General features: G+C 47.6%; 1 protein-coding gene across 1 annotated transcript in view; it reads right to left on the bottom strand.

Annotated features, from left to right (window-relative positions):
• Positions 1 to 15,650, bottom strand: part of cntln (centlein, centrosomal protein) — a gene marked incomplete at its 3' end in the record, with an annotated part of 226,962 nt that overhangs the window by 181,520 nt on the left and 29,792 nt on the right. Inside the window, exon 5 of the mRNA XM_084318234.1 lies at positions 13,223 to 13,305. Coding sequence (XP_084174360.1) covers positions 13,223 to 13,305 — 83 coding nt within the window. The remainder of the gene's footprint in view (positions 1 to 13,222; positions 13,306 to 15,650) is intronic.

The raw sequence follows: 15,650 nt of genomic DNA, 5'->3' as shown, positions 1-15,650 counted from the left end.
CCTCAGAGAGCCTGAGGCCGGCTAGCTTTCTTCACTGTGGAGCTACAGTCTACGGAGAACAGCTGTATTCGTCTGTGGATCAAGAGACTATTGCACCGTCTCCTGTACTTGGAGTCTCCTTAGTCATCGTTGACCAGACTCTCTACTACCGACAGATCCTCTACCCCTGCTGGCTTACAACCGGGGGGACCCTTCCAGTATCTCCCGCTATATATTACTAGTGTACCATAGATATAATTCCCTAAGATTCAGGTTGTATAATTACCTCCTGCGTAACCAGAGAATGGACATTCATTATTGATTTGCCTACGCACATTCCTTTGCCTTATAAGCGCATCCAAAGTAAAATAGAGAAGTATATTATGTACCTTTTGCTGCAATAAATACTTAATTACCACTTTGTGTGGAACCGATTCATTGTGGGAAGTGTTCATCATATTCATATATCATGTACTGTATGGCCAGTAATTAAAGTACATAAAGCGGTAGTGGTTTAATGATACCATACTTATCAATACAGTCAGGGAATTGTACCCCTCAGTTACAATTGGTCCTTCGAGCCGGAGAGTAACTAGTGTAATATTAATATAGTGGTATATTGACATGGCCAATGATGAACACTCCACAAAACGGTTCTCCTAAAGTAGATCGCCTGCAGTGTAGACGGCAGACACCTCAGTACTTAGAGGATTACGTTGCCAATATACTACCTAGCTTTCTACAGACGGTAAACGCGGAAAAAGTAGATAGTAAAATTATGTCCGACCCTATCGACCAGGCTACCCCGCCAATAGAGGCCCTAGTGGGTTCTAACGTAACTGACCAAGCTCACGGTAGGGACCAGGAGGGACCCGACATGACTTTACCCCCCGCCAAGACCGAAGAAGTAGTCCCCGGAGAGCTCCAGGATAAAGACAGCCCTCCAGGGATGGAACTCTACCCGCTACAAGAAGAGGAGAGCACCCCGGAGATGGATCTCCAGGACTCGCCACAGGAGAACAGATCTCCAACGAGTACTGCCAGGAGCGGATCACCTCAACCAGCGTCTTCCCCCAGCGAGGCGGACAAGATGCTGGCACAGGCATTCCTCGCCAGCCTAGCAGCCTCAACAGAGCGCGATTGACTCCAAGCACAGACGCTTAGTGAGCGCGAACATTCTTCCATGGAAAGAGAACGCCTTCAGGCGCAGCAACGGAGCGACGAAGATCGTATACGTCTAGAGATTAGACGCCTTCAGACGGAAGAGAATATGGTAAGGGACCGGGCCGAAGCCCAGCGCGCCGCTGCCGGTGCCCAAAGAGAAGCAGAGCGCGACCTCGCTCTCACCAAGCGCGAAGCCGAGCGCGACCGATTACAAGCGCAGATAATGGAGCAGCTGATCACCAGGGCAACACCCCCTCCCTCCGCACGGGGTTCCAGGGCCTCGTCAAGACAAGGGTCAAGGGCACCCTCCCCTACCCGATCAAGCGACCCTGAGCCCGACCACCAGAGAGAGCCTATACCCCCCTCCGAACCCCTTCCCCGACCGGTCCAAGTGAGACCCAGCTACAAGGAAGAAACGGTCTACACCGCGGAGAGGCTAAATAGACGACTACAGGATCTAGAGGACCTGCCAGAGGAAGAAGAAGAGGGAGAGGAGGAGAGTCAAGCCCGACAGCAGCACAGTACTCCACAGGACCAGGAGGTCCAGTACAGCCCAGGCTCTACCCCCGAGGCTCTGCGCTACAGACCCCCGACTCAATTCACGGGTGAGCTTGACGCACAACCAGCCCCGAGGAACAGCACCTGGATACGCGGGCCATGGTACCCAGCAGGTACCAGCCCACCAAGAGGCGTAAGAGGAGACTCGCCTAGGAGGCCTCTCTTCCAACGCTCACCGATGTGCCAGCCATCCATGGCATCATACATTGGCACACCGACGTTTCCGGACTTCACCCACGAGAACAGAGCACAGTACACGGAGCTACGAATGTGCTTAGAGACAATGATGTCCGATGTAGCTGATGAACAGTACAAGTATGCTATCCTACTGAAGCACCTCAAGGTGCCCCGAGCGCACAATATAGCGCTGGCCTATGCCACCTCTACTACCCCATACACAGCGGCTCTAGCAGCACTCGACCAAAGATATGGACGCATATGGGACTACGTAATACAAGAGATAAGGCATATTGACCGCCTACCCCCAGCCACAGACAATCGCTCACTAGATGACCTGTCTATCAAGGTACAATCCCTGGTAGGGATGCTGGGGGCGCAAAGAGAAAAGGGTATGCACGAACTGTACGCAAACTCTAATGTCGAGAGGATTTTAGAGAAGCTTCCGCCCGCCCGACAAGAGCGCTTCAGGCGGCAAAGAGACCACCGTGATCCTAACGGTCCCGAGCCATCCCTCCTAGACCTAGCCGACTTCCTGGCGAGAGAAGTCAACAGCCTACGGTTGGATACGTTCATGCGGAGCACACCAAGCTCCAGAGAGGGACCTAGGAGAGCAAACGATGGCCGCAGATTGGTGACCGTCATGCACCAATCAGAATCAGTACCGAGCAGCAAGAACCACAGTACCCCCTCGATGAAAGAGAAGTGGAAGATGGTGTGCCCGTACTGCGAAAAGGAACACTGGTTGTCACAATGTGACACGTTCAAGAAGATGACCGCCGACGAGGTGAGTCAATGGTTAAAGTCCAACCGACGCTGTTACCGATGTGCGCGCAGTCACATGGCAGCCGATTGCCGCTTAAAGAAGAGGTGTAGTCGGTGTGACGGAGCCCACCTAGATGTCCTACACGACAGTAACAGAAGAAAGCCTGCACCCTCAAGCAGCACAAAGGCAAGTGTTATGTACATTGACCCCGCCAGCAGCGGGGGCGCCCGGGTGCTCTTAAAGGTGGTCCGCGTAACACTGAGTTACCAAGACAAGGTCATGGACACTTACGCCGTCCTTGACGACGGGTCAGAGAAGACCCTTCTCCTCGCGTCCGCTGCGGCCCAGCTGGGGCTGCGGGGGAGCGAAAACCAGATGACGATTCGGACAATAAGAAGAGATCTAAAGACGATAAAGGGCGAGAATGTCTCCTTCACTATCGCAGCAAGCGGGCAGCCAGAGAGACGGTATAGGATTACTAACGCTTTCACCAGCCAAGAAATAGGCCTGTCGCAGTACACCTACCCCATCGCCAAGCTGATGGATAAATATGTGCACCTGCGTCAACTACCTATACCGCTCATAGACGGTGCCACCCCGACCCTGCTGATAGGCTCCGACCATGCAGACCTCATCGTCCCGATAGACCGGGTCCACACAGGGCCCAGAGGCTGTCCTGCAGCAGTCGAGACCCGCCTAGGATGGACATTACAAGGCCCCCTCGCTAAGTCTCTTGACCGAACAGCAGCCACTAACTGCCTCCACTCCAGAGTGACAGAAGAAGACACCACCCTCCTACAGCATGTCGAGAGGCTATGGACACTAGAGACAATGCCCTTTAAGAACGAAAAGAAAGACATTCGTTCCAAGGAAGACATTTACGCTATAGCCCTCCTCGAGCAGGGGACAAAGAGAGTCAAAGTCAACGGAGTGATGAGATACGCAACTCCACTCCTGAGGCGAGAGGGTATGCCTACCTTCCACGCCCCAAAAGAAGCGACGGAGCGGTATCTATTGAACACAGAGCGGCGCCTAGCCAGAGACCCCGCTCAAGAGACGGTGTACCGCGCTGAGATTAACAAGCTAATCACAGCGGGACACATAAAGAAAATTGACATTAAAGAGGCCGATCAGACGACCGAATCATGGTACGTGCCGCACCACAAAGTCCACCACAACGGCAAGGATCGTATTGTGTTCAACTGCAGCTACCAGATCGGATCACAAAATCTGAATAAAGAGCTCTTGCCCGGCCCAACACTCGGCCCCTCTCTACTAGGCGTGTTACTACGTTTCCGCCAAGACAAGGTGGCCATCAGCAGCGACATCAAAGGGATGTTCCTGCAGGTGAGACTAGTGGAGGAGGACAAGCCCCTGCTGCTGCCCCTGCCCCTCCTGAGGCGAGAGGGTATGCCTACCTTCCACGCCCCAAAAGAAGCGACGGAGCGGTATCTATTGAACACAGACCGGCGCCTAGCCAGAGACCCCGCTCAAGAGACGGTGTACCGCGCTGAGATTAACAAGCTAATCACAGCGGGACACATAAAGAAAATTGACATTAAAGAGGCCGATCAGACGACCGAATCATGGTACGTGCCGCACCACAAAGTCCACCACAACGGCAAGGATCGTATTGTGTTCAACTGCAGCTACCAGATCGGATCACAAAATCTGAATAAAGAGCTCTTGCCCGGCCCAACACTCGGCCCCTCTCTACTAGGCGTGTTACTACGTTTCCGCCAAGACAAGGTGGCCATCAGCGGCGACATCAAAGGGATGTTCCTGCAGGTGAGACTAGTGGAGGAGGACAAGCCCCTGCTGCGGTTCCTATGGAGAGAGAGGATCGGGGATGAGCAACCAGCCATCTATCAATGGGAAGTCCTCCCTTTCGGAACCACATGCAGCCCATGCTGTGCTACGTTTGCACTGCAAAAACACGTCGCAGAGGACCCAGCAGCTGATGAAGAGGTCCGACAAAGTGTAGGAAATAGTTTCTACGTGGACAACTGTCTGCAAAGCGTCTCGACGCCAGAAGAAGCCGAGGCCCTTCTACTCAAGCTCCGCGCCTCCCTGATCAAAGGCGGCTTTGATATCAGGCAGTGGGCCAGCAGCGACCCGCAAGTATTGCGCAGCCTCTCCCCCGAGGACAAGGCAGCAAGCAGCGAGACCTGGATGGCGACCATCCCAGGAGAAGCCCAAGAAATGACATTAGGACTAGTCTGGCGCTTCAAAACAGACTCGCTCCATTATAAACACACACCCCTGACCAAGGAGCAGGGAAGGTCGACTGCACTACCGACCACCAGACGGAGTGTATACAGAACACTCGCCAGACAATATGACCCGTTGGGATGTATTCTACCTTACACCACCAGGGCAAAGATGATTGTAAGAGCGTTATGGGACAAGGACCAGGGCTGGGACGACCCCATACCCGAACACCTTGCATCCACATGGAGAGAGTGGGAGACGGAACTCAGCTCACTCCCAGGTGTCAACATATGCCGCAGCTACTTCCTACCCACAGTGAGGCCGGAGACGTGCCAGATGGACCTGCACGTCTTCAGCGACGCCTCCGAAGTAGCCTACGGTTCGGTGGCCTACTTGCGTGCCCGAGAGGAGGGAGGAGAAATACATACTGCTTTCATCCTGGCTCGCTCAAGAATAGCCCCACGAAAGCAACAATCTATCCCGCGTCTAGAGCTCTGCGCAGCCCTAGCAGGAGCGCAACTCGCCACGTTAATCCAACGTGAACTCACCATTCCGGTGCAAAGAACAATCTTGTGGTCAGACTCCACGACAGTACTCACATGGATCCGGTCTGATTCGTGCAGATACAAGGTCTTCGTGGGAGTCAGAGTCACAGAGATTCAAGATTTAACAGAAGTAGCAAGCTGGAGGTATGTGGACACAAAACACAACCCAGCTGACGTCATCACCCGGGGAATGTCCCTGGATGACCTCACCCGTCACAACCTATACAGTGACGGGCCAGAGTTCCTCAAGCACCCGGAAGAAGAGTGGCCTACACCCACCCCACGGGAAGCGAGTAAAGAGGAGGCCGAAAACAAGAAATCTATGTTCTGTGGATTGAACACACTCGTCTCCACAGACCCCGACATAGACGATTGCCTCACCCTAGAGAGTGCGCAGCTAAAGACATTCCTGTGGCACCACCCAGAGGTTCAGCTCACTACTGACATTACAGCAGCTGACTACGAAGAAGCAGAACTTCTTCTACTACAACGAGCCCAGAGAGACTCGTTCCCCGATGAGCTAGACTGTCTACAGGGAGCAAAGCCCGTCCCATCAGACAGCAGACTGCTCCACCTAGCCCCCGAGAGCGACGCCCATGGTCTCATCAGAGTGGGTGGTCGTCTGCGGAGAGCTCCAGACTTACCGGATGACGTCAAGTACCCGATAGTCTTAAACAGCCGACACAAGGTCACAGAGCTGATCATAAAGAAATACGACGAGGATGTGCATCACGCCGGGGCAGAGAGAGTCTTCGCGGAGATCAGACGTCGTTATTGGATACTGCAAGGGAGAGAAGCAGTGCGGCGCTTCCAGCGAACCTGTCTAGACTGTCGTAAGTGGCGAGCGCAGCCCAGTATACCCCGGATGGCTGACCTACCTCCCTGTCGCCTCCGACTCGGCGACAAGCCTTTTCACTCCACCGGTATGGACTGTTTCGGCCCGCTGTATATAAAGAAAGGAAGAGGAACCGAGAAGCGGTGGGGTATTGTATTCAAATGCATGACCACCCGAGCGATGCATATAGAACTCCTTCCAACCATGAGCACAGACTCATTCCTTATGGCCTTCCGAAGATTCACATCGCGGAAAGGCAAACCGTCTATATTATTGTCTGATCACGGGACAAACTTCAAAGGCGGAGAAAGAGAGCTGAGAGAGAGCTTCCAAGCTATGGGCCCAGAACTTAAGACCCACCTCGCTCCATCCCAGATTGACTTCCAGTTTAATCCCCCGAACGCACCTCACTTCGGTGGAACTTGGGAACGAGAAGTACGTTCAATAAAGACAGCCCTGTACGCCGTGCTTGGGGCCCAGACCGTGGCGGAAGAAGTCCTAATGACAGTCCTCACGGAGATCGAGGGAGTATTGAACTCAAAGCCCCTCGGTTACGTCTCAAGTGATGTAGCAGATGTCGACCCAGTCACCCCCAACACACTCTTGATGGGGCGGCTGGACCCCGCGCTACCACAGACAATGTACAGGCCTGAAGAAGCGAACGGCCGAAGAATGTGGAGGTACAGTCAAGTATTGGCTGACAAGTTTTGGAACAGCTTCCTACTCCACTATCTACCGTCTCTACAGACCCGCCAGAAATGGGTGAAAGAGAGAGACAATTTGACAGAAGGAACAGTCGTCATGATTATCGACCAGTCACTACCCCGAGCTATGTGGCCGGCTGGCCACGTAAGCAAAGTGATCACCGGTGCCGACGGAAAGGTCCGAGCAGCCGAAGTGCTCGTCCAAGGACGGATCTACACCCGACCCGTGGCGAGGCTAATAGAACTGCCAAGGCTCCCCGATACTATCGATGACGACCATGACCCCATGACTTTGTGAACTGCCCGACCCCTCACAACAGACATTGAGTAGTGGACAGTGCGGTTAATCTGTCTCTGCTTAGCTAATTAGGTGGGACTAATTAGGAGGCGGCTGTTACAAAGGATCAGATTAAACCGAATATATATATTTATTGATTGATATATATTGCATAGTATTTGTATATCGTTTGATATCCCTTGTATATTCCTTGTACATATACACGGAATATCCCTTTAGCCTAGTACAGACCATAATATTTCATTCTCCTATTGGACAGCGGTCCACAGGCGCCAGGGCCATGCCTCCAGAGTCAGGTTCAAGGCCACCGTCAAGACATGTCTGTACATGCCCGGCCTTGCCCAGGGATACGAGACAGAAATGAGGTTGGCACTAGATTGTTCGCCGTGCATATAAATATGGCGCAGGTGAATACAGAAGTAGAGTTACCCAATAAGTTGAAGCCTCACCCACGATACTCCGTGCGGTGAAGTATGGCCTGTTTGGCCCCAAATAGAGCATTGAGACCGCGTGCGAATTAATAACTGAATTGTCAGAGTTTGGCGCTATACCGTCGAGTGCGACATATTTCTATTAAGTCAGTAATAGTCTATTTGTGTATAGTATATCGTGCGGCTAAAGTTCTACAGTGATCAGCATCACCAACGCTTCCTCGTATCAGCTAGAGTGCTTATCCAGGCTGGGCTGCTTTCATGGCGCTTTCACCCGAGGAGACCTAGACGAGAACCGTGTGGACATGTACACTGGATTAATCTACCCGACGACTACATAGCCCTTTGCGGCTGGATTATATTTGTTTTGGTCCTGTGATTTATGGAGCGGAGAATCGCCGACGCCTACACGTGTGGGATTTACCCTGTGAGGAGCCACGTCGAGTCTGCGCCTCAGAGAGCCTGAGGCCGGCTAGCTTTCTTCACTGTGGAGCTACAGTCTACGGAGAACAGCTGTATTCGTCTGTGGATCAAGAGACTATTGCACCGTCTCCTGTACTTGGAGTCTCCTTAGTCATTGTTGACCAGACTCTCTACTACCGACAGATCCTCTACCCCTGCTGGCTTACAACCGGGGGGACCCTTCCAGTATCTCCCGCTATATATTACTAGTGTACCATAGATATAATTCCCTAAGATTCAGGTTGTATAATTACCTCCTGCGTAACCAGAGAATGGACATTCATTATTGATTTGCCTACGCACATTCCTTTGCCTTATAAGCGCATCCAAAGTAAAATAGAGAAGTATATTATGTACCTTTTGCTGCAATAAATACTTAATTACCACTTTGTGTGGAACCGATTCATTGTGGGAAGTGTTCATCATATTCATATATCATGTACTGTATGGCCAGTAATTAAAGTACATAAAGCGGTAGTGGTTTAATGATACCATACTTATCAATACAGTCAGGGAATTGTACCCCTCAGTTACAGAGCCTATTGCAGTCATCGGCCACCAGAACAGCGTGGAATATGTCTTTCGACCACCCAGCATTGGATCAATAAACACGATCGATATTTGGAATGGCGATCAGGAATTGGAATAATCTTTTTGGAGAACATCTGATCTGAGATAAGGAATCCATTTTACCAGTCTTGGGATAATCAGAGCTGTTTTCACCTATATATCAACGTGTCCCATATGTGTGTGTGTGGCTGTGAGTGTGTGCGTGCTGATCAGGAAATAAGATAATCGATTTTTCAGCCCGCTTCTATAGCGTGCATAAGTACATATATACTATCGATAATCTAGCGTTTATTTGAAAACTATTCATTAATAGGCCGAAAAATGACAACGTGTTTTGTGTATTACAATAAAGCGCGATTCCTGCAGAATCTTTTCTTTTTTCTGAAAGTTTAAAAAAACAAGCGTTTTTCAAAATGGTATAAAACGAAAATTAAACAATTAACCCATTCTCTGCCGGGCATTGTACCCATCCTAAACCATCCTCTGCCAGCTCTATTTGTCTATGGAGATGTTCACCTTCTTTGCAGGGCTATAACTTTTTTAATTGTATTGCTAAATTGACATTACTATGGCCCATTCAACATCAATTATCTATCGTTCAGGATGTAGGAACGTTTTACTTTTTCATTCACACATTCATACAAAAATACGGTCTAGAGTATAAATATGTTTTTATCGTTTTCTGCAGTATTTCATAGAACGTGAGATATAGCCATAAATGCATATATTAGATCATCAAATTTCAACTGTACATGGTCCTAGACGTTATGACTCATCATGCGCGGATGAACGGAGGGGGTCGTTTATAATTCCGTGACCGACGTTAAATGATTCATGTAGTATGGGTGATATATTGATCAGAGCAGTTTGTATCGAAAATGGTAAAGAAAAACGCTGAAACTCACCCCAGTCTCCTCGTAGCGTTGGGTGATGAGTGGAGCAAAAAGATCGCTATTATGGGATGTTGATCGATGCGATCCATTGCCGGGTTGTATATTACTAATACACGTCCAAATAATGTTGATTATTGAGTTATGGCAAAGATCCATATCCACGGTGTCTGTATTGAGCCCCGGGACGATCACTGAGTGGCCGGACGAAAATAGGGGACGGACCAAGCACTTCCGGCCACTTCCGGTTTGGCAACTCGTCGATCGGCCACGAGGTGGCGGTATTGAAGCGTTGCAGAGTTGAGCGGAGTCCTACAGCACCAGCCAAGACTCCGTGGGTGAAATGTCGAAAATATGAAATATTGATCTCATGGCAGCGTCATTGGCAGATTACGCATGGCAGAGAATGACGTGTTAACACGTCATCGGCGGAGAATGGGTTAAAAAACAATCCGTTTCGACAATGTTGACTGCAAACAAGTCATTGATAAGCGACGGTCGTATTAGACACATAGCCATAAAGATATAGTTTATGCGTTCACAAATGTGAGCGCTCCGTCATTGAATAGAGTGTTGGCACTCAACAGGGTATCTAGGACTGGCACGGCTGGCACAGAAAGTGTTAACGCCATACCCTGACCTTATAAAAAAAACATATTTAGTTTTTTGAGTGCTATCCATCCATCCAGATAGTTTAGTGATTTGATTCGTCTAGTTTTGGAGATATCTTCCATAGAGATGTCTGCCGTCACTCCAATACAATGGAGCTGAATGGCACTGGGTTGGTTGGGCTCAATTTTTTATTTATTTTTTAAATACATTTGAAAAAGCAGTGTCTACTTCCAGAAATCATGACCCTGTTAGATAATCCACAGACCTTGTTGTGAGCAGTTTCATGCAGGAATTATTTTCTACTGAGCCATACCGTACCTGCCATAAATTATTACAGGGGTGTCATTTGGCAGAAAGTAGTCCTTACGTTGTTGCACTCCGGGTAAAGGGGAACATGTGTTTTCTGGCCTGGAGTATCGGCCCAATGCAAGCCAATGTGGGTTACTGAGTGACTCCCCACTGCTGAAACATGCAAGCGTTGCCTGTAGTAACGTTATATGCATCAGACCACAGAGAGAAGCAGCCAACAGCAAACTCCTGAAAGCAGCATAATCTGTATAATAGTGGACCACATGAACAACCACTCTATGCTACACTAACCCATCCATTCTACATCCATTGCACACACTCACTTTAAACAATCACCTTTAACATTCACTTGAGACACTTTTTAACACTACACCATATTGTATCTATTTATTAGACAAATATTTGCACTACCTCTCTACCTAATTTTTGCATTTAGTTTGCATTTTGTACTTTAGTTTTGTACATTGTATATAGCCTACTCTTCTTACTTTTTTTTACTGTATGTAGCACAATCTCAGGAGGCTCCTACAGAACCAAGCCTTTCACTGTAATGTACATGTACCTTATAACAAACCATTATCTGAATAAAAAAAAAAAACAATAAAAAAAAAAAATCTAACCCTAACTAACCGTACTGTCATGCACTTGTCCTAATAAACTAACCTACACTGTAGCACTCAACACTTTGATGAACATTGTTGCTCAGCTGATAGAGTTGTGCCCTTCCTGATGACTTGTCATACAGAACTTGTAAGTCGCTTTGGATAAAAGCGTCAGCTAAATGACTAAATGTAAATGTAAATGTAAATGTGTACTCACCACTACACACCATCGTTAAGTCATTTCCCCACGGGACGAGTTATTTTTATCTTAAAGGAACACGCCAACATTATGGGAAATGCGCTTACCATCTTCTCCAGAGTCAGAAAAGAAGATAGTTATCAATTTCTTCTCTTCTGCGTTCAGTAGAAAGCTATCCGGCTGCAAGCTAGCTTAACTTAGCACAAATGAATGGAAGCGGATACGGACCAGCTAGCCTAGGAGGTGTTTTTGGCCAACTAGGCTAGCTGATCCGTATCCGCTTCCATTCATTTGTGCTTGCAGCTGGATCGCTTTCTACTGAACACACAGAGAGGAAATTGGTATCTATCTTCTTGTCCGACTCTGGAGAAGACAGTAAGTGCATTTCCCATATTGTTGGCATGTTCCTTTAAGGGTAGGGAGGGTCAACCAGCATGTTATAACAATACTTTCCCCTCACAATATTAATTTGATACATTGTTTAATTGTTTTAATTTTTTCCATTCCAGGGATATAAATTAAAGAATGTATAATAATGTTCCTCTATCATGTAGAAAGAGTTCTTGAAATTCGGAAAGGCCTTGAATTCCATCTACCAAATTGATTCATGGCTTTGGTCAAATTAATTTATATATTGCATTGCCCTAAGGGTTATTATTTGAGATAACTACTAATGTAAAATTAGTCAAATAATAATGGAATAATAAATCTCCACATAATGAATCGCAATACTTAAATCTATCGCAAACATATTAAGAAATTAATCCCATTCTTACATCACAACTCTTAATATTGTGATAACACAGCACTCCCCCTGCCTATAATCATCACCCTCAATCTGCCAGTGGCCACATAATCAAAACAACAAAACAAAAACGTTTTCTTTTCCACACATTAAAATCTCACACCGACATGAATTACCGCCCGAAGGTGAAGCCTCTAACTTACAAGGACATCCTTAATCACGCAGATAAGACCCGGAGATCGCTCTCCGTTCCCCCGACGTGACTGACGTGTCGGGTGTCTCCGGCGTTAAGACGGAAAAGTAGTTAAAAAAAAGGCAGAGATTACCACTAAGGCTCCTGCGTTTCTCACAGTTTTCTTTTTTATCATATCGACTAAAGCTTAGCCAAAGCCTGTGCCGTTTCCCCCTTCTCCCTCTCTCAAAGCACATCTGCTACGCGGGGCTTATCAAGTGGCTCTAGGTGAAGCCAGGGGTGGAGGAAGTGAGTGTGTCGCCTCCGAGGCTCATGGTGAAGAAGGGAGATATATACACAAAGAATAACAGCCTCCTACATTTACTCAAACTCTCCTCCCCCTGCTCTCCTCTCCTCTCATCTCCCTCCTCTCCTCTCCTCTCTTCTCCTCTCCTCTCCCTTCCCTTCCCTTCTCTCCTCCCCTGTCCGATTCTCTCCCTGCCCTCCTCACCCTCCTTTCCCTCCTGTCCTGTCCTCTCCTCTCCTCCTACATGTGCCCAAAGAGAACTCGGCACACACCTTTCCCAAAATATCGACAGCAAAATGGGTGGGCTGGTTCCTATCACACGCTCCGAAGAGGCTGGTGTCACAGGTTCCCCGTGTTACCTCTGAACTCGGGAAGACTGCTTCTTGATTTATTTTGTGGGCCATATATATGGAATGAGCTACAGCGCATACTCAAGATGGACACACCTTTATTTCATTTCGAGAATTTTATTTAAACCTACAGGCACCTGCTTGTTTGTAGTCGTCTGAATGAACGGTCCCCTATACCTATACGGTCTGTTATTAACCTGTTATTTGCTCGTTTTATTGTATATTATTCAACATTTCAAGCTAAAATAAACGTTTTTAAAAATAAAGTAAAAGGAAGAAAAGCTACAGGAATAAATAAACACTGGATAATTCCTGACGATGTCAGGCGGGGCTCACTGGAGTTGGTTGAGGAGGGAGTCGTTCTTTGCCGTCTCCTGCTCCTTGGTAGCCAGCTGGGCAGACAGACTCACACTCTGACTCTGCAGGTTGGACACCTCACACCAGGCCCATGCTCAACTCAGACTCCAGCTCCTGGAACGATAGAGAGAAGAGAAGAGACGAGAAGGAGAGAGAGAAGAGAAGAGAGAGAGAAAGAGAAGAGAAGAGAAGAGAAGAGAAGAGAAGAGAAGAGAAGAGAAGAGAAGAGAAGAGAGAGAAGAGAAGAGAAAGAGAAGAGAAGAGAAGAGAAGAGAAGAGAAGAAGAGAAGAGAAGAGGAGAGGAGAGGAGAGGAGAGGAGAGGAGAGAGGAGGAGAGGAGAGGAGAGGAGAGGAGAGGAGAGAAGAGGAGAGAAGAGAAGAGCAGAGAAGAGCAGAGACAGAGCAGGAGCAGAGCAGAGCAGAGCAGAGCAGAGCCAGAAGCAGAGCAGAGAAGAGAAGAGAAGAGAAAAAGAGAAGAGAAGAGAAGAGAAGAGAAGGAGAGAAGAGAAGAGAAGAGAAGAGAAGAGAAGAGAAGAGAAGAGAAGAGAAGAGAAGGAGAGCGAGACGAGACGAGGAGAGGAGAGGAGAGAGAGGAGAGGAGAGGAGAGGAGAGGAGAAGGAGAGAGAGGAGAGGAGAGGAGGGAGAGGAGAGGAGAGGAGAGGAGAGGAGAGGAGAGGAGAGGAGAGAGAGAAGAGAAGAGAAGAGAAGAGAAGAGAAGAGAAGAGAAGAGAAGAGCAGAGCAGAGCAGAGCAGAGCAGAGCAGAGAAGAGAAGAGAAGAGAAGAGAAGAGAAGAGAAGAGAAGAGAAGAGAAGAGAAGAGAAGAGAGAGAGAAGAGAAGAGAAGAGAAGAGAAGAGAAGAAGAGAAGAGAAGAGAAGAGAAGAGAAGAGAATGGCAGAGAAGAGCAGAGAATACATTTTCAGACTAGACATTTCAGAAAGAAAATTTTCCCCACTGAAAAGAGGCCTGAAAAACAGGAAAGATACGTAATGTCATGCGTCTTTCATATTAACCTCTTAAACCATATTTTCAGAAAATTCGGCTCAAAGTACATTATCCAAGTAAATGGAAAATTGCTCCACTTCTACAAGGTCCATTTGCATGTTCTTGGTATCTATAGGGACATCTATGGACCTCAGGGAATGTATTCCCAGTGTCAGAAATATTGTGTCTGTTACTATGCAGAGTAAATTGTAATGAACCAAAGGAGAATCGAAATAATTATTTCTTTCTTTTTTTCCCATATTTGACGGGTGTCGTGAATAACACCATGCTAACATTGACCAGACATGAAGAATTTCAACTGAGCTCAGTCAGCACCTTCTTGAGATCAAGTGTACTAAAGATCTAAGCAAATGAATAAAGGGCAGATGATTTACAGGGTTTTTTTGTAGATACAGTACTGAATTTTGCCATCCAGACACATGCCATTTGAAATATGAATATAGAGTATCAGGCCTATAAATTACCTTATTATGGCCATGTCATACATCTATGATCGGGCCAAATCTCCTCTTTCCAATGGCAGAGTTAAATCTGAATTTAGTACCACCAGGCGCCCGTTGTAGGGCAGCAAAGACCGTGAATGAAATCTACTGCAAGTACTGTACAGTTACTTTTGTATAATGTCCATAGCTCCGCCATTTTCACCAGATTGCGACACGTTCACAGAAAGGTAAAGAAACAATATATGTTGTATTTTATGGCAATAACATTCAGGTTTGTTCGACCCGTGATAATATATAATCACGAAAATAACGCTCACATTCTTTTTTCATGTCAGCCGGCTCCAAGTGGCTGGTGTGAGCTGGGTAGTGTAGTTTTATGAAATCTCGACGTCCATCGAAAACCCTGTGCCTCCTCTTCTTAGAACTACAACGGTTTCATGACGGCTTCCTTTAGTTGCGTCTAATTCATCTGGTTTCCAATGCAATGGCGCAGAGAATTCTATAAAAAGATACACTTTGACTGCTGTTTTGATGCTGGGTTAGGGTCTTTACTCACTCGCTCTTTACATTTAAAAAACAAAATTCAACATTAATTAATACGGACTGGTATTAATCTATTCATAAATCTATAAAGACGTGACATAAATCTTGACCCGATACCGGGCTGGTCGGGTTTTAAGGGGTTAAAAAGAACACTCCAACAATTTGGGACATTTATTTGCCATCTTCCCCAGAGTCAGAAAAAAAATATAATACATTTAATCTCTGTATGTCCAGCAGCCTCAGAGAGAGGGTCCAGGTGCATGCTAGCCCAGCTCTGCACAAGGACTGGGAAGCGGTAGGGCAGCAGCTACCCTAGCTCATCAAAAGTGAGGAAATACAACTTCCAACAACGCACACAGATGTTGGGAGTGTTCCTTTAAACACAAACAGGTGACTTGTAGTAGCACTAAGTACCC

The sequence above is a fragment of the Notolepis coatsorum genome (assembly GCF_963971535.1).
Source record: "Notolepis coatsorum genome assembly, chromosome: 7".
In the NCBI taxonomy this organism is placed as follows: domain Eukaryota; kingdom Metazoa; phylum Chordata; class Actinopteri; order Aulopiformes; family Paralepididae; genus Notolepis; species Notolepis coatsorum.
The sequence above is the reverse complement of the archived record's forward strand: the minus strand, read 5'-3'. Positions and strand labels throughout refer to the sequence as shown.